Raw genomic sequence first — 21508 nt, forward strand, 5'->3', positions numbered from 1 at the left:
TGAGAGGCAATACAATTCCAGGTTTTAAGAGATTTTTTCCTAAAACTAATTTAAACAGGTATGATAAATTGTTTGCAAGCTTTAGAAGGTAACTTATGAGGATTAAAGATCTCTTTAAGGTTCCTTTATCCCTCCCTATCTGTACAATTATGGGCACTGTTCTTGTTTAAATCCATTTGGAACCTTAGGCATTTGTATGATAGTGACAAATTCAGCTTCCCCTCACTGCTTTTTTTATTTTATTTTATTTTTTTGTGATAGGTACTTCCCCTCACTTTTAGTACAGTAAATAAAAAATAATGAATTTCTTTGCAGAGATAAGAATCATCCCCCACTTTGAGTCCTATTTTTTTTTTTTTTTCTTTTCACAGCCATAAGCCTTCTGGACCACTAATTCCTGGCATGTGATTTTGCATGAGCAGATAGAAGCTCTGGCTTCCATCATCAATTCAATGGCAAGGACTGTTGGAGCTAGTACAGTTGTCGATGTTGGTGCTGGTCAGGTGAATCTTTATCTTTTTGTGTTTAACGTTGCTATTGGTGAGATCATTTCCTTGGATAGGACAGGAAAAAAGTACCTATCCCAGGAGGGCTTGATTGGCATCAATGGGCAAATTAACTGTCATTATCAATACCTGAAAAAGAAATGAATTTTTGCCACAACAAGGGCCCTTTATGTAGATATTGAAAACCCTAGAGCCAATGTAGACTATCTAAAAGTTGTTCCACCATTTGGGGAGAAAAGATTCAAATTCAAGCAAAGTAGATAGTTTCTAAATAAGAAATAATCTCAATTGTATCCCTATAATGATTTCTAACAAACTTACAAGTAAACTCATGAAATAGAAAATCAAACCAATTGAAACTAGAAGCATATTAATTTTCAAGTAAACATTTCCAATAACGATAATATTTTTGAACTCTTACAAAAATTGCAACTAACCTTAGAGATGGAGAACGCAAGAGCTCTAATCGAGCAAATAAGCTTAATTTGTGAAATTTCTAAGATATCCCAGTATGGAAATTTGTGACTTATGTTTGCTGTAGACTTGCTTGTCAGGACCTTGGGTGTATTGGCTTATAGTAGGGTTGAATGTAGCTGATTATTTCTTAGGAGAAGTAGTAGTAGTAGTAGTAGTAGTAGTAGTAGTTATTTTGGTATTTTAGATGTTGTATTTTCTGTTTTACTTTGTAACAGAATTACCTACCTAGGAGAAGTAGCTATATAAAGTTACTAGAGCTGCAAAGAAATCATTATGTGAAATATCAAATTCAGACTTCTAATTTTCTCTCTCCATGTTCTCTCCCTCTCGGATTTGACTGCTTTTCCTCCCTCAGCTTCTCTTCTCTTTCTCTCTTCTTCTGAGTTCTTTCTCTCTTGCCTCCTCTAATTTCCCTCTCTAATTTTCTCTTCTGATTCTGTTCTCTCTCTCTCTCTTTATCTCTCTCTCGATCATCCTCTTTGTATCTTGCCTCCTTTTGCTTTCCTTCTTCAATTGTTGAATCTGCCCTAACTTTGCCTAAATTTTGCTTAGTTCTCTGCTGATCTGTGTCAAAATCTGAAGATCTTGAGAAATTGGTATTAGAGTAGTTCCTTGGCTTCAGATCTAGCTCTTTTTGGATTTTCTCCGTGGCTGGTAAGATAGATTTGCAAAGAAAATGGATGAACTCATGATTATGATGGCCAAACGGTATTAGGTTAGTCTTCCAACTAAATTACTTTCTAAAGAATATTTTATCCAATTATTCAAAGAAAGAGACCAATCCCTATGACTGTTGGAGATTCATACATTACACGTCCAAGGAATCAGTATTCCATTAACAAACCAAAGAGTTCAACTAAGGAAGAAGGAAGTAATAAGAAGGATGCTGTGAATGATGCTTTTCAGCCTCAGGAGTCTTTTCAAGTAAAGCATTACCAAGAGAAGTTCAAATTGTGGAAAACTGATTCTTTGATTACTTCCAATCTTGAGAAGGAGTGTTTTGATTCAGAAAGTACTGATAAGGAGGATGACAACAATAACATTGATGATATTGGTGGTAAAATTCATTCTCCAAATAAAAACAATAAGGTCCAGGATGTTTAGAAAGTAGATCTAAAGGAACAACCTGATTCCTTAAAAGGAGAAGTTTTTGAAGAAGATGCTCAAGATGACTATCTCAGAAGTTTTGATCACGAGATGATTGATTTAGACAATCAATCATCGGGATTGAAAGAAGTTAACAGAAAATTTCTTGAGATTGAGAAAGAGACACATGGTTCTTTTGGAATTGCAATTGATCCAGCCTTTCGCAATGAGTACTTGAAGCTAGTCTATGCTCCTCATTTGCTGCCTCTGCAGGATGCTGCTGATATTTTTGCATCTGACAATGCAGAGGATTTGGTGCAAGTGGCTAGACTACGTTTTGATTCTTGAGTCTGTTGACTACAAGAGAAGGAAGTTATTGTGATGAATGAGAAATGATGTGGCACTGCTAGCACTAGAGGAAGGCAGTTTGCTTGTTCGGATTTTTTCTACTGCAGCTGAGGATATAGCTAGACAATCCTCTGTGTTCAAAACAATCAACATTGAAGGTGATGTGATGAGGGGAACATATGTAAACAGAGGTTGCGTTCCATCAAAAGCTTTTCTTGTGGTAACTGGTCGGATATGTGAACTTTAAAATGATCATCACTTGAAGGCTTTAGGTTTGCAGATTTCAACTGCAACTACGACAAACAGGGAGTGGTTGATCATGCCAGTAATCTTGCTTCAAAAATTCATAACAATTTAAGGAATTTATTAAAGGCACTTGGCGTGGACATATTGATAGGTTTTGGCACAATACTGGGTCCTCAGACCGTGCGATCATGCTCTTAAATTGGAGTTCAATCTTGATTGGATAGCTATTATAGGAGGTGGCTATTGTCACCACCTAGGTTTTCCTAGGGTTTAGAATGGGATTTTCAAGGAAATTGAAGGAGAAAGAACTAAAAGGAGGGAGAAAACAGGACATAAAGAGGGAGAAATTGAGAAGAAAGAGGGAGAAATTGAGAAGAAAGGGGAGGGTTTAGATGAAACAGAGAGGGAGATCAGAATTGAGAGGGAACATAGAATTGAATTCATTCAATCAATCGGTGCCTATTCTCTATTCAACAGCCTATTTATAGGTTGTTTACATCCATGCAGTTATTATTAAACTAACAAACTAACACTTGAAGTACACCTACTAGCCTAAGATACAACTAAGAGAAAATACAAACAAGAAACAATTACTACTAATGCCCTTGGGGTCATGACAACTTTATTGGGCTTGAATTCAATGAGGTTACTTTCATTGAAGTTCTGGATCAACTTAAGCTTGGATTTGATCTTGAGATACGAAAGTTGGCCCAAAGAGTTTTAATAAATCCAAGGAAAATTGTCTATTACACTGGAGTGTTTGCATCCAAGGTTACTCCAGCAAAGGATGGGAAACCAGTCATTGTTGAGCTCATTGAAGCCAAGACAAAACAACACAAACACCCCTTACAGGTAGATGCGACTCTGATCGCAATTGGAAGAGCTCCATTTACAAAAAGACTTTGGACTGGAGAATATTAGTGTGGTAACAAAATGTGGCTTTGTTCCAATTGATGAGCACATGACAACTAATGACAAGTTGGTATGCACACAAGTTTTTCAAGATTTATCCATACAGGCTATCGAAGAGAGAGAGAAAAAAAAAGATAAGATTTGAAAGCTATTTACAACACGTTATTCAATCTTCGTGAGGATTTTTTGCATTTATTGAGGACAAGAAAATTTTTTAAGGCGGGGGAAATTGTTAGGACCTTGGGTGTATTGGCTTACAGTAGGGTTGAATGTAGCTGATTATTTCTTAGGAGAAGTAGTTATCAATAGTTATTTTGGTATTTTAATTGTTGTATTTTTTGTTTTACTTTGTAACAAAATTACCTATATAGGAGAAGTAGCTATATAACGTTACTAGAGCTGTAAAGAAATCATTATGTGAAATATCAAATTCAGACTTTTGATTTTCTCTCTCCATGTTCTCTCCCTCTCAGATCTGACTACTTTTCCCCCCTCATCTTCTCTTCTTCTCTTTCTCTCTTCTTCCGAGTTCTTTCTCTCTCACCTCCTCTGATTTCCCTCTCTAATTCTCTCTTCTGATTCTGTTCTCTCTCTTGATCTTCCTCTTTCTATCTCACCTCCTTCTGCTTTCCTTCTCCAATTGCTGAATCTGCCCTAACTCTGCCTAAATTCTGCTTAGTCTGAGGATCCTGACTTTGCTTTGTTTTAGGATTCCTCCTTGAGTTTGCAACTAAAAGAATAAATAAAAGGAAAGGGAAAATTACCAATATTTTGAAAATTAGACTGGGGTATCAAACCAGAAAGGGGAGAGGTTTAAGGGTAAATGGTTACACTGGGCTTGGACAGTTTATTAAACAAATAAATAAAAATTAAAAATTTAAAAGTATGATTAAGAAACCTAAGTTATGTGAACTTTATAATACAAATACCACAAGTACCCAAACACCACAACTAAAGTTGCTAAATGTCATATTAAATATCCTAACACCACAACTAAAGTTACCGAACACCACACCAAAGCAAAATCCAAACCCCACTCCAGCCCAGCGCATATTCCAAGTTCACCCCCCCCCCCCCCCCCCCCCCAAGCACACACACATGCTATATTTTTCCCATCTGCAATACCTATTTTTCAAAAGAAATGATTCAAAGGCTCTTGAACCTATCTTTGTATATTCAACCCATCTGCAATGCCTATTTGCGAGAGCACAAACAGAGCTCTAGACTTTTTTGATTAGGATTTGGAGCAAGACACTTAAAAGACTAGAGCAGTGGCAAAGATACTTCTCTCTCTCTCTCTCTCTCTCAATGGGATGGGGAGATAGGCAGTTGAATTAGTTAGTTCTTGGTTCAATGGGCTAGTTCACCTCTAAACAGCCCCCCCGCCCAACACACACACACACACACTTTTTTTTAGATTTTAGATTGGTTCTCAGTTTTTCTGGTCGAATTAGCCTGTTTGGTCCAGTTTTCAGAACACTAGTAAATGGTGGTAATTATAGTAACTAACCTAGTAACCAACCTTGAGATATGGTCTAATGGTAGATAATACCTTTTATGATTCAAAAATTACATTGGCCACCCTTGTTTGCTATTGTCTCCTAACAAACATTAATGACTAAATTAAATTATATTACTATTAAATATAATATTTTAATTCAAAGTGCAATAGATATTTTGTCATGGTTAAAGGGATGAGATTTTCCATTGACAACCTGTTTGTATCTATCTCATCTTATAGCGTAAGTACATTTTTACGGAAAAATTTATAGAACTTTGTACAAACTAACCTAACTAACCTTGATAAAGCTATATATAATTTTTTATGCAAAAAATTTGATACAAGAAAACTTTAAAAAAGAAAATTTCATCCAAGTAAAATATTTTTATACAAGCAAATTTTATTATAATTTTGTATAAAAAATTTTATCCAACCAAATTTTAAGAAAGTCATATAAAAAATTTTATACAACAAAATATGACTAAACAAATTTATACGAAGCAAAATTTTTATATAACAACAACATATGAAGCCTTTATCCCCCCATGTAGGGTTAATTACATGAATTTTAGTTCACTAGGGATTTCTATCTATGGTTTATCTTTTGTAAGACTCTTATAACTCATAATGCCTAAGTATCGCCCACAAAGTTGTTTGGGTCTTTCTCTATATCTTTTGCTAGATACTTTTTTCATTCCATCCACTCTCTTCACTTAATCCTCTATTAGTCTTCTTCTTATGTGATCAAATCATCTTAATCGCATCTCACACATCCTATCTTTAGTAGAAGCTATTATAATCTTATTACGAATAATCTCATTTCTAATTTTATCTTTTCTTAAGCACATGAAAAAATTATATAACCAAATTTTTTACCATAACTTTGTATGAAAATTTCTTTATAAAATGTAATTTTTTATACAATCAAACTTTTTCATGTATAAAATGTTAACTTTGCTAGAATTTTATACAAAATTATGAGAATAAAAGATTATTATTCTATATAAAAATTTTATTACAGGAAATGGTGTATCAAACTTTGAGAAAGACTTATAGAATTTTTATTTGATTATATAAAATTTTCTTTGTCAAAGTTTTGCAATAGGACTGCATCAAGGTTCTGCACTAAGTTTATATTTATTTGCCCTAGTAATGGATGAACTCACTAAAGATATCCAGACAGTGGTGCCATGGTGTATGCTATTTGCAGATGACATAGTGTTGGTGGATGAAACAAAAGAAGGAGTGAACACTAAACTTGAGCTGTGGAGAAACAATTTAGAATCTAAGGGATTTAAATTAAATAGAAAGAAAACAGAATATATGGAATGTAAATTTAGTAAGAATGCAAGAGTGAAGGATGTTATAATAAAATTGGAGGATCAAATCTTACAAAGAAAAGACCATTTTCGATATTTGGGATCAGTGATTCAAAAAGATGGAGAAATTCACGAGGATGTCACACATAGAATTAAGGCAGGTTGGCTAAAATGGAGAAATGCATCGGAGGTGTTATGTGATGTTAAAATCCTATTAAAACTAAAAGGAAAATTCTATAGGATAGCTATAAGACCGGTCTTATTATATGGCTCAGAATGTTGGGCAGTCAAATACTAGCATGAGCAAAAGACAAGCGTAGCGGAGATGAGGATGTTAAGATGGATGTGTGGCCATACAAGAAAAGATAAAATTAGAAATGAAGTTATTTGTAATAAGGTAGGAGTAGTGCCAATCGAGGAGAAGATGAGAGAGAATAGACTAAGATGATTTGGTCATGTGAGAAGGAGACCAAGAGACGCCCCTGTGAGGAGAGTTGATGAAATGGAACAATTAATCAAAAAAAGAGGTAGAGGCAGACCCAAGAAGACTTTGGGAGAGACATTAAAGTTTGATATGAAGTGTATGGATCTAAATGACGATATGACAAAAGACAGAAATACATGGAAGTCTAGAATTTATGTAGCCGACCCCACATAGTGGGATAAAGGCTAGATATGTTGTTGTTATTATTTTTTATTTTACTTGTGTTAAAATTCCTGAAATTATCCCTTGATATATTCCTGAAATTATGCCTTCATTTCCTATTCTAGAGTTAGAGATAACTTCAATTTAGGTATCAACCTCTTTGATTGTTGTGTTTCCTTGTATGTGTTGTTTCCTACATTGATTCTTTCCTTGTAATAAGAATCTGATAGAACCTTTAAACAATTGATTGAATTTTTGTTCTAAAACAATAAGAATTCCTCACTTTCAGTAGCTTCAGCAATGGATGTAAACGAATACAATGAAAGAAGATAAAAACAGGCCTATTCAAGAGGGCCACTCTCTCCCACGACTTCTCCAACAGATTTTCCAGATCTCTCTCTCTCCTTCTCTCCTCCCTTTTATACCTTCTCCCTGCTCGTTCCAGCCACATGCCTGATTATTCCTTTCTAACTAACTTGTGACTCTTCTACTCTTGAGTTATTTTACTTGGTTGCCCCTGTGGTCCCCATCACTTTTCCCTTCTTTCTTTCTTCTCTGATAAGTTTGTTTAATAGGGGTTCTAACAACACTCCTGCCCATAACTCTCACCTTGTCCTCAAGGCGGAATTTTGGAAATTGAAGTAAAATATGATGGTAAGGCTCCCATGTTGCTTCCAATGGGGGTAGCCCCTTCCATTGAATAAGGACATCAAGGTTCCTTACATTTTCCCTTGTGCCTGGCCTTATTCCCAACAGAAATTCCGGTGACACCTTTTGAGGATTTCCCTAATTGCTCCTGTAGCCCTGTGTTGGTGCGACACATGGAACACGGGGTGGATAGCACTAGAAGGTGGTAAGGTTAAATTGTAGGCCATATTCCCGATCCTCCTCTCCACTGGAAACGACTTATAGAATCTCGGTGATAACTTCTCATTCAGTCTCTTCGCCAACATCTTTTGCCAATAGGGCCAAATTTTTACATAAACCATATCGCCCACGTCAAACTGCACATCTCGCCGCTTCTTATTTGCTATTTCCTTCATCCGAACTTGAGCCTTTAACAGTTGGGACTGCAATTCATCGAGAGTTGAGTCTCGCTCCAACAGTTGCTGTTTGATTGTAGAAATTGCTGTAGTACCCTTCTCAAATCTCAATAATGGGGGAGGTTCACGCCCATAGACAATTTGGAACAAAGTTAATTTTGAGGACGCATGAAAGGAAGTATTGTACCAATATTCGGCCCATGGCAACCAGCTGCACCATGCCTTAGGTTTGGACGAACAAAAACAACGAAGATAGGTCTCCAAGGTGCGATTTAAGACCTCTGTTTGTCCATCGGATTGTGGGTGGTAGGAGCTGCTCCTGTTCAATTGAGTGCCCTGCAATCGGAATAGCTCCTCCCAAAAATGACTAACAAAAATTTTATCTCAATTGGAGACGATAGAGTTTGGAACCCCGTGTAGCCTGACAACGTCCTTCACAAAGATCTCTACTATGCTTGCTGCTGTGAATGGGTGTTTTACAACAATGAAATGTTCGTATTTACTTAACTAATCAACCACCACCAATATTGTATCCCTCCCCCCTGATCTTGGCAGCCCTTCAATGAAATCCACGGACATGTCCTCCCAAATTTGGCCCGGAATTGGAAGCGGCTGCAACAACCTACCAGGTGATAACGCTTCATACTTATTTTGTTGGCACATAGGGCAATTACGGACATATCATTGAATATCCCTCTTCATCCCCACCCAATACACGTTTGAGGAGATCCTTTTATAGGTCTTGAGAACCTCGAAATGGCCTCCGATCCGCCCATCATGCCCCTCCTTCAGCATTAACAGAATCAAGGTGGACCCCTTAGGTAGATATAACTTCCCTTTGAACAATAATTGACCATCTACCAAGGTGAACCCAGGTTTTCTAGTGGGATCAGACTTCACCTCCTTAACTATGAGTTGCAGTGCCACATCATCCTCCACCTCCTTCTTAAGTTGGTTAAGTTGCACCACCCGGGGAATGATGAGAGTCAATAATGAAACGGAAGTTTGGAGGCGTGAGAGGGCATCCGCTGCCCAGTTCTCCAACCTAGGTCGATATTGAATCTCACAATCATATCTCATTAACTTTATGACCCATTTTTGACACTTCGGATTGAGCACCCTTTGTTCCATTAAAAACTTTAAGCTTCGTTAGTCTGTCCGAATAACAAATTTCCGCCCAATCAAATAGTGTCTCCACTTCCTCACTGTAAACACCATGGCCATCAGCTCTCTCTCATACATTGACCTCTGTCGGCCTCTGGGATTTAGGGAATGGCTGAAAACAGCAATAGGTCGCTACTCCTGCATAAAAACAGCTCCCAAACTATGCTCGGATGCATCAGTCTCCACAACAAATTCCTTGGAAAAATTCGGTAAGGCCAACACTGGAAGTTCGGTCATCACTCTTTTAAGATATTGGAAGGCTTCTTCTGTTGACTCATCCTAGAAAACATTTCCCTTCCGAAGGTGGTCTGTCAATGGCCAAGCCAGCTTTCCATAATTCTTCACAAACCTTCGATAGTACCATAGTTATCAAAGGCGCGCCTAGGCGCGAGGCGCCTTAAGGTGCCAGTTTGGCGCCTCGCTTGGGCCGAGGCGAGGCGGTTTTGGCGAGGCCCTCGCCTTGCGCGCCTCATGAAACTGAGGTCTTCTACTAAATCTTGCAGCTCAATCACGCTTGCCTCTCCTCCCGACTGCATCCAGCCGCGCTTGCCTCTCCTCTCCAGCTCGCTGCTCGCTCGCCCGGGTCTAGTAAAGTGAGGTCTTCTATACTCGTTCGAGTCTAGTAAACATGCTTAGAAGGTTTACTGATAAGAAAGAGTTGTTGAGGCCTGCAAAAACACGGTTTGCAACTGCCTTGATCACTTTGGGGCAGGATGCATAGTCTGAAAAGCAACCTTAGAAGGATGTTTACCTCCGAGGAGTGGACGACAAGCAAGTGGGTAAAAGAAGCGGGGGCTAAAAAGGTTGTAGAAGTGATTTTGATGCCTTTATTTTGGAACAATGTTGTATTTGCTTTAAAGGTGGCTGGTCCATTGGTGCGTGTATTGTGCTTAGTGGATGGTGAGAAGAAGCCTGCTATGGGATACATATATGAGGCCATGGATAGGGCTCAAGAAGCGATTGCTAACTCTTTTAATGGGGATGAAAAGAAGTATGCACCCATTTTTCAGATCATTGATAATCGATGGGATGTTCAGCTTCATCGCCCCTTGCACGCAGCTGGTTGGTACTTGAACCTAGAATATTTCTACAAGGCTGAACGTATAGATCCAGAGATCATGACTGGCTTATATGAATGCATTAGAAAGTTAAATCCATATATAAAGGTTCAAGACCAAATTGATGCTGAGCTTTCGATGTATAGCAATGCAGATGGGTTCTTTGGAAACTATATGGCTATTAGAAAGAGAGCTGAGAAATCACCAGGTACACATATATATTATATATTACATTATATATATAATTATTCTAGATAATAGATTATAACTAACCCATGAATTTTATTGGACAGCTGAATGGTGGGCTTTGTATGGAATGTTAACACCCACGTTGCAAAAATTTGCAATTAAAATTCTTAGCTTGACTTGTAGTTCATCTGGGTGTGAACGTAATTGGAGTGTGTTTGAAAATGTAAGTGCATTGTACATATAACACTTACAATTTTTATTAGTAGTTGGTTTGTTTTATGTAGCTTATTCTTAGTATGTTTTTGCATAAATTGTTGCAGCTTCATACTAAACTGAGAAACAGGCTTGATCAACTTCGTTTAAACGACTTGGTGTTTGTGAAATACAATAGAGCATTGAGGCGTCGGTATCAAATGCGTGATACCATTGATCCTATCATATTGACCGACATAGATGAAAGCATTGAATGGTTGACTGGAAAACTAGATGAGGAGAATGATAAAGATGATGAAACTGTTTTTCCAGATGACGTTGGGGATGGGTTGACATGGAGTAATGTTGCTGCGGCTGCAGGAGTTGGAGAGCCTAGTTATCAATTTAGAACTAAACAAACTCGATCACAATTGGGATCAACTTCGGCTTCGACTTCAAAGCGGCGAGTAACTCAGGAGATTGAAGAGGAGGAGGAAAGTGAGGCAGGGACCGAAGATGATGAAGACTTGGAAGAGGGAGAAGAATTGAGAGATGAAGAAGAAGATGAAGGGGTGATTGAAGGGGATGATGAAGATATTGACCTTGATGTTGATAATGTCCTTGTTGATGATTGATTAAAAAACTTCTTTATATTGATTGTGGACTTGTAGTGTTTATGTGTTTGTTTAGAACTTTACATTATAATTGGTATTTGGTAAAGTTTGAGACTTTAAGTTTGAACTTTGATGATGTTTCTAGTTTAGAATTTGCATGATGAATGAATTAACTTTGATGTTGTTAGTTTATAGAATTTGAAGATAATGAATCATGAATGATATGAATGTGTTATTATTGATAATTTGATAGTTGTTTATGATTTTACAAGATTTTGAGTTTTTTTCCTAAAAGGTGCGCCTCACTTCGTAAAGGCGTGCCTCGCCTCGTGCGCTTCGCGCCTCAGGCTCTAGGACCTTTTGCGCCTCGCGCCTTTCAGAACTATGGATAGTACCCTGTAAGACCCAAAAACCCCTGAAGCTCTTGTAAGGATTTAGGACTAGGCCATTCCACGACTGCCTTAATTTTGGAGTTATCCGTAGCCACCCCTTTGTGAGAAATGACATGTCCCAAGTACTCAACCTCCCACTACCCATATACAACGAGAATGATCATCAATGAATGTAACAAAATAGGAAAAAACCTGTTTAGACTTGATTGTACTAGGACCCCAAATGCCTGAATGTACAAAATCCAAAGAAGCACTAGCTCATTTATTAAGACGACTAGAATAAGAAGAACGAACATGTTTGCCTAGCTGACAGAACTCGCATTTTAATATCGTCAACGAAGATAATGAAGGAATCATCTGTCGAAGAGTAGATAAGTGGGGATGACCAAGCTGAGAATGAATTTGAAGAGGAGATGCCCCTGTAGTAGCACAAATAGATGTCGTAGATGATGGCAAGGCAAGATGATAAAGTCTCTCAAACTCACATCCGATGCTAATCATCCGTCATGTACCTTGATCCTACACAAGAACAGAATCAGAATAAAATATAACATGACAATTTGAACGAGTGAGACGACTAATAGAAATTAGACTATATGGGCAACTAAGAACATGTAGAACAGAATTAAGAGAAATAGACGGAAGTGGAGCAGCCCTACTGATACCAGTGGGAAGGGTTTTAGACCTTATTAGTCACAGTGATAGGAGGAAGGGACGTAAAGGAATCAAAATGAGAGAATAAAGATTTATTATTAGAAATATGTTCTAAAGCAGCAGAATCAAGAATCCAAGGACTAAGTTGAGCACGAATAAGACATATATGAGGAGTACCAGTAGATGATTGAGCAGAAGAAAGAGATCCTTGGGTAATAGAAGCTGCGGGGAATGAGGCCTACCGAATTGCCTGAAACTGACGATACTCAACCAACTCCTCAGCAGATATCATAAATGTAAAAGCTCGTCACTCAATATGAAAAGTATCGGGTACCACGAATTGTGTGTCTGCACCCTTAGGAATTGCATCATTGGCCTTGGGAAGGTGACCATGGAGTACACAACATGTATCTTTAGAATGACTAGGGCAACGACAGTAATTATAATACGGGCGCTTACCATTGCAACCACGCCTAGCACCTCTACCACGACCACCTCCAGGTCCAATCTCAGAGGAAGATCCAAGAGTCTGAAAGGCAAGTATAGATCGCTCTCCAACTGAAGCCTCAGAAAATGCTTGCGTACTACAAAGGATCTGGGCAAACACCTATTCCATGGTAGTGTTAGATATAAGCCCTTAAGACCAATTCTAGTGACACAATGGGGCTTGATCTTGTAACTCTTTAAATTCTATTTAATAGGAAGTTTATGTTTTATTTAAATTGCAATATGGTTTAAATTAAACATATATATATATATGTATATCCTTTAATATAATGAGTGGATACCATTCTTAAGTGTTAAGAATATGCGTGATGGATAATCCATAGTTCGTTATACTATAAACATGTTTTTGGCCATAGAGTTTCTAACCCGGATATTAGCAACTCACAAAGGCCAACACATTATCTTCCTCCTTATTTAGTATGAGATATTGAAAGATAAGGTTGGTGAGTCTCATGCCATTCTGTATAAAATATAGAAGGAAGATGAGTGAGTGCTCGTTATAGGAACGAGTTCACTGAACGAGATTATTAACATTGAATCACATGGGTTTTATCTCACGGGTCAATGATTTAATGCTAATTACGGATTTGCAACTAGTCCTTGGACATGAGATGACATGATATTCGTGTGTTGGTGGATTAGGATATCAACGATATTATATGGTTGTTCTAATCAGGGACGACCATACGTGTCTATGTGCCTAGTTTAGTGACACATAGGGTATGTGTGCATCGGATATGAAATCTATCACCTCAAGATATGCAAGAAGGATATCCTATGCAATCCAGTAATCACTTGACGATAAATCCTTGGTCGTGGTAATATGACGATGGAATGTGTGTTCCATAAAGATTATGTCGTAATAGTCAAGATTGATTTTGGATTTGGTCATATGACGAGATTAAGAGATTTGACTTGCTGACCGTGATCTCATATCTTGTTGGGATATAGGATGATAGAGTGACTGTATTCCATGGCATCGTAGTATAAGGTTTGCATTACCCGCTTCACCTTAAATTGGGTAATCATTACATATTGTTAGATGTCACTCATGATTTATGAGAATTAATAATTTATTAATTCTCGTTGCCAATTTAATTGTGAAATCAGAAAATTCCACCCAATAAGAAATTGTTTTAAAGAGAAAAGGATAATTTAGTGATTATGGAATTACTAAATAATGGTGTAATTATTTATAAGATAAATAAAAATAATTAAAGGATTAATTATTTAATTATCAAGTTGGATTGTGCTTTTTGCTAGCACATCAAGCCCTGTCCAACTGCACTTAGGGTTTTTAGGGTTTGCCTATAAATAAGACATTAAGCTCTTGAATCTATAACACAACGCAATTAGTTGTATCCAAATTAGACAAAAATTTTAGAGAAAATTTCTACGTCCTTTTCTCTAAAAGTCTTTTGGAGTCTTGGCGATTTCAGGTGGACCAGCTCGACATCTCACACGTAGGAGATTATACAGCGGGTTATTTGCAACGAATTTTGTTTTTGTCTTGAGGTAATTTTTCATTTATGTCTTCGATTTTAAATTGTATGTTTTGAAAAACGTGATACCTATAAAATCAGATTTTGTTTCTACTGTGTATGATTAGATTATACAGTGGGTCCAATCTTAGAGGAAGATCCAAGAGTCAGAGAGGCAAGTATAGATTGCTCTCCAACTGAAGCCTCAAAAAATGCTTGCGTACTACGAAGGATCCAGGAAAACACCTTTTCCATGGTAGGTATAGTAGGACTACTCAGGATTTGAGCACGAACACCCTTCATATAAGGCCCAAGGCATGCAAGAGCAAGCACCATGAACAATTTGTCTCTCTGCTTCTTCTACTCATTGAGATTGGCTCCATGAACAATTTGTCTCTCTACTTCTTCTACTCATTGAGATTGGCTGTAACTGGGAGCATAGCATTAAAATTTGTCACAACAGACTGAATACAACCCAAGTAAGTAGGCACATCTGAGTCCTCCTTTTGAATACAAAACAAATTACTAATGATAGTTTATAAACGTACAATATCATTAGTATATAGCTGTTGAGCATGAGACCAATTATCGAAACAGTTCTCATAGACATGAAATAAGGGAATCAAATCAGCATCTATTGACTGCCACAACAATGTAACCAATTGTACATCTATGCGATCCCATATAGTCCTATCTGCTTCAGCAATGTCAGAAAGCTTCATAGTCAAATAATCACTAACATCATGCCCACGAAACCACATTCGAACAGACGCTAACCAAGACATATAGTTCTTACCATTCAATTTGTCAATGGTAATGGATGTAATACCAGAAAAAGACGGTACATGTATAGGAATGGTCACAGGGATAGTCATAGTCAAAGAGGAACTCACCACTCTTGGATTTGAAGAGGTCATAGTGCAAAACCCAAGCCCAACCAGTAATAGCACAACCCCGAAACAGAGCTGACCCTGATGACCCAAAAAACAAATTTGAAGCTATCGAAACTAGATATGAAATTGTGAAGTTTAGATGCTTCAATAGCGGACAGAGGCACAGATGGGCTGCGAGAAAGAAGTTGGAACGATGGTAGCTGGCACGATTAGGCGGAGGTCTAACAAGCGAGCAAGGATGACATGCGATCGATCAGTGGGTCGCTTGTTGGGCGTTGGCGATTGGAGAGTATGTTCAGATGGCTGACAACGTGCGAAGGCGACATAGGCGACGACGTCTAGATGGCGTAGAGGTGGATAAAAGTCAAATTGCGAAGCAGTGGCGACGATGGCAGATCAGCAAAGTAGTGGCGACGGGAGATAGAAACAACCATGCGAGATTTGAGTCGCGATGCACGAGATCTGAGAAAACGACGACAGACGAAGTGGCCGGCGGTGGTGGCGTCAATCGGCTGCAGTGACAGCGGCGACAACTAGATCTAGGGTTGGGTTAGACTTTGTGGCTTTGATACCATGTTGTATTTTGAGAGGAAAAAGTATTCTATTTTATTATTCACAATTGGTATATATACACACACACACCAATGTACAAGGTACAACCATGGGATACCATATATTCCTAATATATATGTATAACACTATCTAGCAGATATATAATATATGTACAACACTAATTCTAACACCATTAATGAGATATGCATCTGTAAGAATTGCATCTCCCCAGTAGGTTTTTGTAACCCTCATAGTAAATAGAAGAGACCTTGCCATGTCCAATAGATGCCGATTCTTCCTCTCAGCTACACCATTTTGTGCTAGGATGTCTACACAACTGGTCTGATATACAATCCCTTGGGCCCTTAGATACTCTTGGAAGCTTCTATCTTTGTACTCCAATCCATTGTCACTTCTCAATGCCTTGATTTTAGCACCAAACTGAGTAAAATTCTTTGTGAAATGTTTGAAAACAGCTACTAGCTTCACTTTTTGTTGTCTAGCTACTAGCGGTCAATAAAGGCAATGAACCATTTATAACCAGTCAGTGATACGACCCTGTATTGTACCAAACATTCGAATGAATAATCATAGCAGGCTTAGTACTTTTATTTTTGCTTGTAGGATAGACGTTTCTTGTATGTTTAGCATACTCAAACCTCACAAAATAATCATAAAGGCCGTTTTGAGCCCGTTTCCTTCCAAAACGAATGGGAGTGGACTCCTTCAGGGGGCACGACTCTGAAAACCTAAAAATGACTATTAAAAGGATGATTCTTGGAGGATTGGGGATGTTTTTTTTGCTAGAGATGAAGTGAAGCTTGAAGGAGGAAGAAGAAGATTTTTGGGGAACTCAAGTTTTGGTTTTATTTTTCTATTCTTTCTTCTATCCTACATCATGATTTTTGTTTTTATGGTTCCTCCATTGATTGAAAGCATGTTGGGCTAGGTGTTTTATAGTTAGGGTGAATGATGAAACCTCGTTTTTTGTTGGTTTAATTCAAAGTTATTTGGTTTTTGCTGTATTTTTGTTGTTTGGGTTGATTGTTTATTATACTCTTATTCCGTTTTAATGCTTGGCCATCATTAAAGTGTGTTTGTGATTTATATTTCTTTTGAGAGATTCAATATGAATTAGCACATGGTAATAAACAACATAAGGTCCGATAATAGGTAGAGATACCGTTATGCCTTGTGAAATTGTATGAGATGATCAATGAGGATAAATGCATGCTTATATATTTGTAGGTTGATTAAAGATAATTAATCTCATATATAGGCATAGAGTTGAATGACCATCGAGAAAGGCTTTTGGTTGTCATAGGATCATTGATTTTTAACTCAATTCAAGAGTTAGCAAATCCGAGTAATGAAAGATTAAATCATATAAGGAACGACGGTTGATTCATGAATCCTAGTAACTTCGACTTCTGAGTTCCAAAACCAAAAGAGTTGTTTTTGCATTTTTTTTATTAGTGATTTAGTTCTAGTTATTTAAATGCCAATTGTTAATAACATTAATAATTGTGCGTGTCTCGTTGAAGTTGAGAGTGGTTAAAGTAGGAATCATTAGCCAATCATCGTGGGAACGATACTCTATTCATCACTGTATTACTTGTCACGATCCGTCCAATTGCGAGATAAAATAGGTGGACACTGGTGATTCCATCTTAATCTTGGTCATTAACTGTTGCAAAAATGGCTACTCTCCTCTTGAAAGATTGGCAGTCCCAACTTCAGCATGTGATTCAGTTTCTGTCTGTGCAGTCTCTGACAAGTGTGCTTGAGGATGGCCTTCATTTTTCTTCCCTCTTCCTCTGTTAGGTCTACTATGGAGAGAACATGTCTCCTTGGTATGCCTTGGTTCCCACCAAAGTCACAGCGAAATAGGTCTGTTGAGCTGTGAGATTTTTCTAGATACTCTAAAAGCAAGTATTACTTTTTGTATTTTTGCTGTGAAATCTACTGTCTTGTGTCAAGATTTGTCAGAAAGGTATGGAGATCCTAGATTTAAGGATCCTTGTATTGGAAAAGTTGTGTAAAAGCTGTCTAAATTTGGTATTGACCAAACAGTGCTGTACTTGAAATTTTCTATATATATTATGCAGAAATGAATGGAGAGATTGCCCTCTCTTGTTCTCCAAACATTTTCCTGTTTTTTTCCAGTTCTTTTCTCTGAAAAACAACATGGTATCAGAGCCCTATTGTTCTTAAGGGCCTGCATGCAAACGAGAGAAAACCAATAAGATTTCCCCAAAAAGTAAATACCAGAAATTCCAAGACCTTGCTATGGCTTCCAGTAGTTTTGGTTCAAGCTCACCTTCTGTCTTTGATGGACAAGATGAAGGCTTTTCTGAAAGGTTTGGACCTCTGGGAAGTAGTAGAGACTAGAAGGGATCCTGCACCCCTGGGAAACAACCCAACAGTGACTCAAATGAAGCACCATGCAGAGGAATGTGCTAAAAAATTTAAATCTCTCTCTCTTATTCATACAGTTGTGACAGGGACCATATTCACAAGAATAATGGCTTGTGAAACTGGTAAAGAGGCTTGGGATAGATTGAGGGATGAGTTTCAAGGAAGTGAAAAGACCAAGTACTAAATCTGAGAAGAGAGTTTGGACTCAGAATAAAGGAGTTAGAGTCTGTGAAAGATTATTTAGACAGACTTATGAAGACAGTAAACCAGATAAGGTTGCTTGGTGAAGATCTTCTTGAAAGAAGGGTGGTTGAAAAAGTGTTGGTGAGTTTACCAGAGAGATTTGAGTCCAAGATCTCCTCCTTGGAAGATTCAAGAGAGTTGTCTCAACTTTCATTAGTTGAATTAGTCAATTCACTTCAAGCTGTGGAGCAAAGAAAAGCTTACAAACTTGAAGAAACCAGTGAACATGCTCTTTTGGCAACTCATTAAAGCAAGACACAAAGTGAAGGAGGAAGGAAATCTGGAGGTGACAAAAGGAATGATGAAAAGAGAGATCAAAATGGAAGCGAAGGAAAAGGCAAGAAAGGAAAGTTTTCACATTGTCCTCACTGTAAAAAAAGAAGTCACACAGAAAATTATTGTTGTTTTAGGCCAAATGTCAAGTGTAGAGCCTGTAATCAACTTGGTCACGTAGAGAAGGTGTGCAAAAACAAGATTAATCAGTAGGGACAACAAGCACACGCTGTTGAGGTTCAAGAGCAAGCTGAAAGAAGTTGTTTGTAGCTACTTCTTATGCTACCAGCAGTGACAAAGGCACTTGGTTGATTGATAGTGGCTGTACAAGTCACATGACTTATGATGCTGATCTCTTTACAAGCTAGGGCAAGTCTAACATTAATAAAGTAAAGGTTGCAAATGGAGACTATGTTGAAGTGAAGGGAAAAGGTGATATTGCTGTTGAAACACCCTCAGGTACAAAGTTCATCTATGATGTTTTACTTGTTCCTGAGATTTGGCAGAATTTGTTAAGTGTAGGACAAATGCTTGAGAACCATTATGCTTTGCACTTTAAAGACAAGTCCTGCATTATATATGATCCTTTTGGGAATGAATTAACGACTATGAAAATGAAAGAAAGGAGTTTTTTGGTTGAATGGAATCAAATAGCCATGCATGCTTATTATATTGTTCAGGATGATTCAAGCCTATGGCATAAGAGAGTCGGTCATTTCATTTACTCCACTTTAAAACTCATGCATTCTAAAGAATTAGTTCAAGACCTGCTTGCTATTAATGCAAATGACATGGTTTGTGATGTGTGTCAATATGGGAAGCAAAGCAAATTACCATTTATGGACAATAATTTGAGAGCTTCAGAAAAACTTCAACTCATACACTCTGATGTTTGTGGTCCCATGAGTATTTGTTGGAAGATAAAGAGGAGATGGGCTCTAGATAAGGGTTGTCAACAACAATTATTTATCAAAACTAATTTGTAAATTAGTGTTTAAATATTGTAAAATCTATTCCTAGAAAATGGGAGATAAGTAGATAGGAGATAAGTAGGAGTTGTTCTTGGAGATTATTTAGGAGATTTATTGTATATATATTTCATTAGACTAGTGAAGCAATATACGGTGGAATCAATTATTGTTCCATACGAATTTCAGCATGGTATCAGAGACTGGTACCTATGCCTTCTGAGTGCTGGAACTCTAGTTCATATCAGACGCTTCCGATCGCGACATGGTAGAAAATCCATCAGCTAGCACAGCTTCGAATCTCCTTCCGGCCCTAACGAGGACGACCCAAGTTCCAACCTACTCAATGGCAACTGAGAGTCACTCGCTTCAGATCACCCAACACAAATTGGATGGAACCAACTTCAGAGAGTGGTTCCAATCCGTGTTGTTGGTCATCCGCGGAAGGGGACGCAAAGGCTACTTGACAAGGGATATCCCAAAGCCCAGCTCTAATGCAGCCAATTCTGGTGTGTGGGAGGCCGAGAATGCCATCATCATGGCATGGCTGATTAATTCCATGGAGCCTAGCATTGGACGGACTTATTTGTTCTACAAATCGGCGAGCGAGATATGGCAGGCAACTCAGGAGACTTACTCTGACTTAGAGAACACTGCCCAAAGCTTCCAAATCCGACCAAATATTCGAACCACTAGGCAAGGTTTTAATTTGGTTACAACATACTTTAACATTCTAACAACCTTATGGAAGGAGATGGATCTCTTTTATGAGATCAAGCGAGAATGTTCAGAGGATGGCAGGAAGTATAGCAAGATGGTGGAGAAAAAGCGAGTCTTCGATTTCCTTCATGGCTTGAATCCTGAATTGGATGAAGTAAGAGGAAGATTGCTCGGGACAAAGCCGTTTCCATCCCTGCGTGAGGCCTTTGTTGAAGTAAGGCGTGAAGAAAGCAGGAGAAGGGTTATGTTATCAGCTTCTGTTCAGTCAAACTATGAGGTAAATACTCAAAATTCTGCCCTAAACACTTATCGGATGAAGCTTACAGCATCTAAGGGTGATCTCTAGAAAGATAGGCAGTGGTGTGACCACTGCAACAAGCCCCATCATACTAGGGAAACCTGCTGGAAAATTCATGGTAAATCGGCAGGATGGAAGCTAAGGAATCAAAGGTGAGGAGGACCAGTTGCATATGCAACCGAGGCTGAAAAAAGGACTCTAACAAATATCTCCCTAACTGAATACCAAATTGAAGCCTTGCAGCACCTGCTTAGTCAAACAAAAATGCAGAAAACAGAAAGTGAAAACCCCCCAGCTGTTTCCCTAGCAAAAACAGGTAACACAAGCTATTCCCTATTATCTCAAACGTCGAATTCAACCAGTTGGATTGTAGATACTGGAGCAACAGACCATATGATAGGGTCTCTTAAACTTTTATCTAATTTTGAACCAAGTGGTCAAGGAATAGCTGTAATTATGGTTGATGGTACAACTTCTATGGCTAAGGGAAGAGGGATTGCATACATATTTGGATTAATGTTACAATCAGTTCTATATGTCCCAAATTTAACATGTAACCTGCAGTCTGTAAGTAAAATAACAGGAGAAAGAGGCTGCACACTGATCTTTTCTCAATCTTCTTGTGTTTTTCAAGACCTATCATTGGGGAAGATGATTGGCAGTGCTGAGGAAAGCAGGGGGCTCAACTAGATCTCAAGTCCTGATCATTCTACTGGAACTAGGTCTTACTTTCAATCTTCTTTCGTTACTTTTTCAAGTTCAGACATTGTGTTATGGCATCAAAGATTAGGCCGCCCTAGTTTTGAGT

At 38.1% G+C, this 21508-nt stretch overlaps 1 protein-coding gene across 9 annotated transcripts in view; it reads left to right on the top strand.

The window, feature by feature from the left end:
- Positions 1-21508, top strand: part of LOC127792047 (uncharacterized) — a 73818-nt gene that overhangs the window by 29232 nt on the left and 23078 nt on the right. For 8 of the 9 annotated variants that reach the window (XR_008021057.1, XR_008021056.1, XM_052322349.1 and 5 more), the window contains one exon: positions 423-503. The exons of the other annotated variant lie outside the window; for it this stretch is intronic. Coding sequence is in view for 6 of the 8 variants with exons in the window: in XM_052322349.1 (XP_052178309.1) it covers positions 423-503 (81 nt within the window). In the remaining 2 variants the exon portion in view is untranslated. The remainder of the gene's footprint in view (positions 1-422; positions 504-21508) is intronic. 9 annotated transcript variants of the gene reach the window in all.

Source organism: Diospyros lotus, chromosome 15, assembly GCF_014633365.1.
Source record: "Diospyros lotus cultivar Yz01 chromosome 15, ASM1463336v1, whole genome shotgun sequence".
In the NCBI taxonomy this organism is placed as follows: domain Eukaryota; kingdom Viridiplantae; phylum Streptophyta; class Magnoliopsida; order Ericales; family Ebenaceae; genus Diospyros; species Diospyros lotus.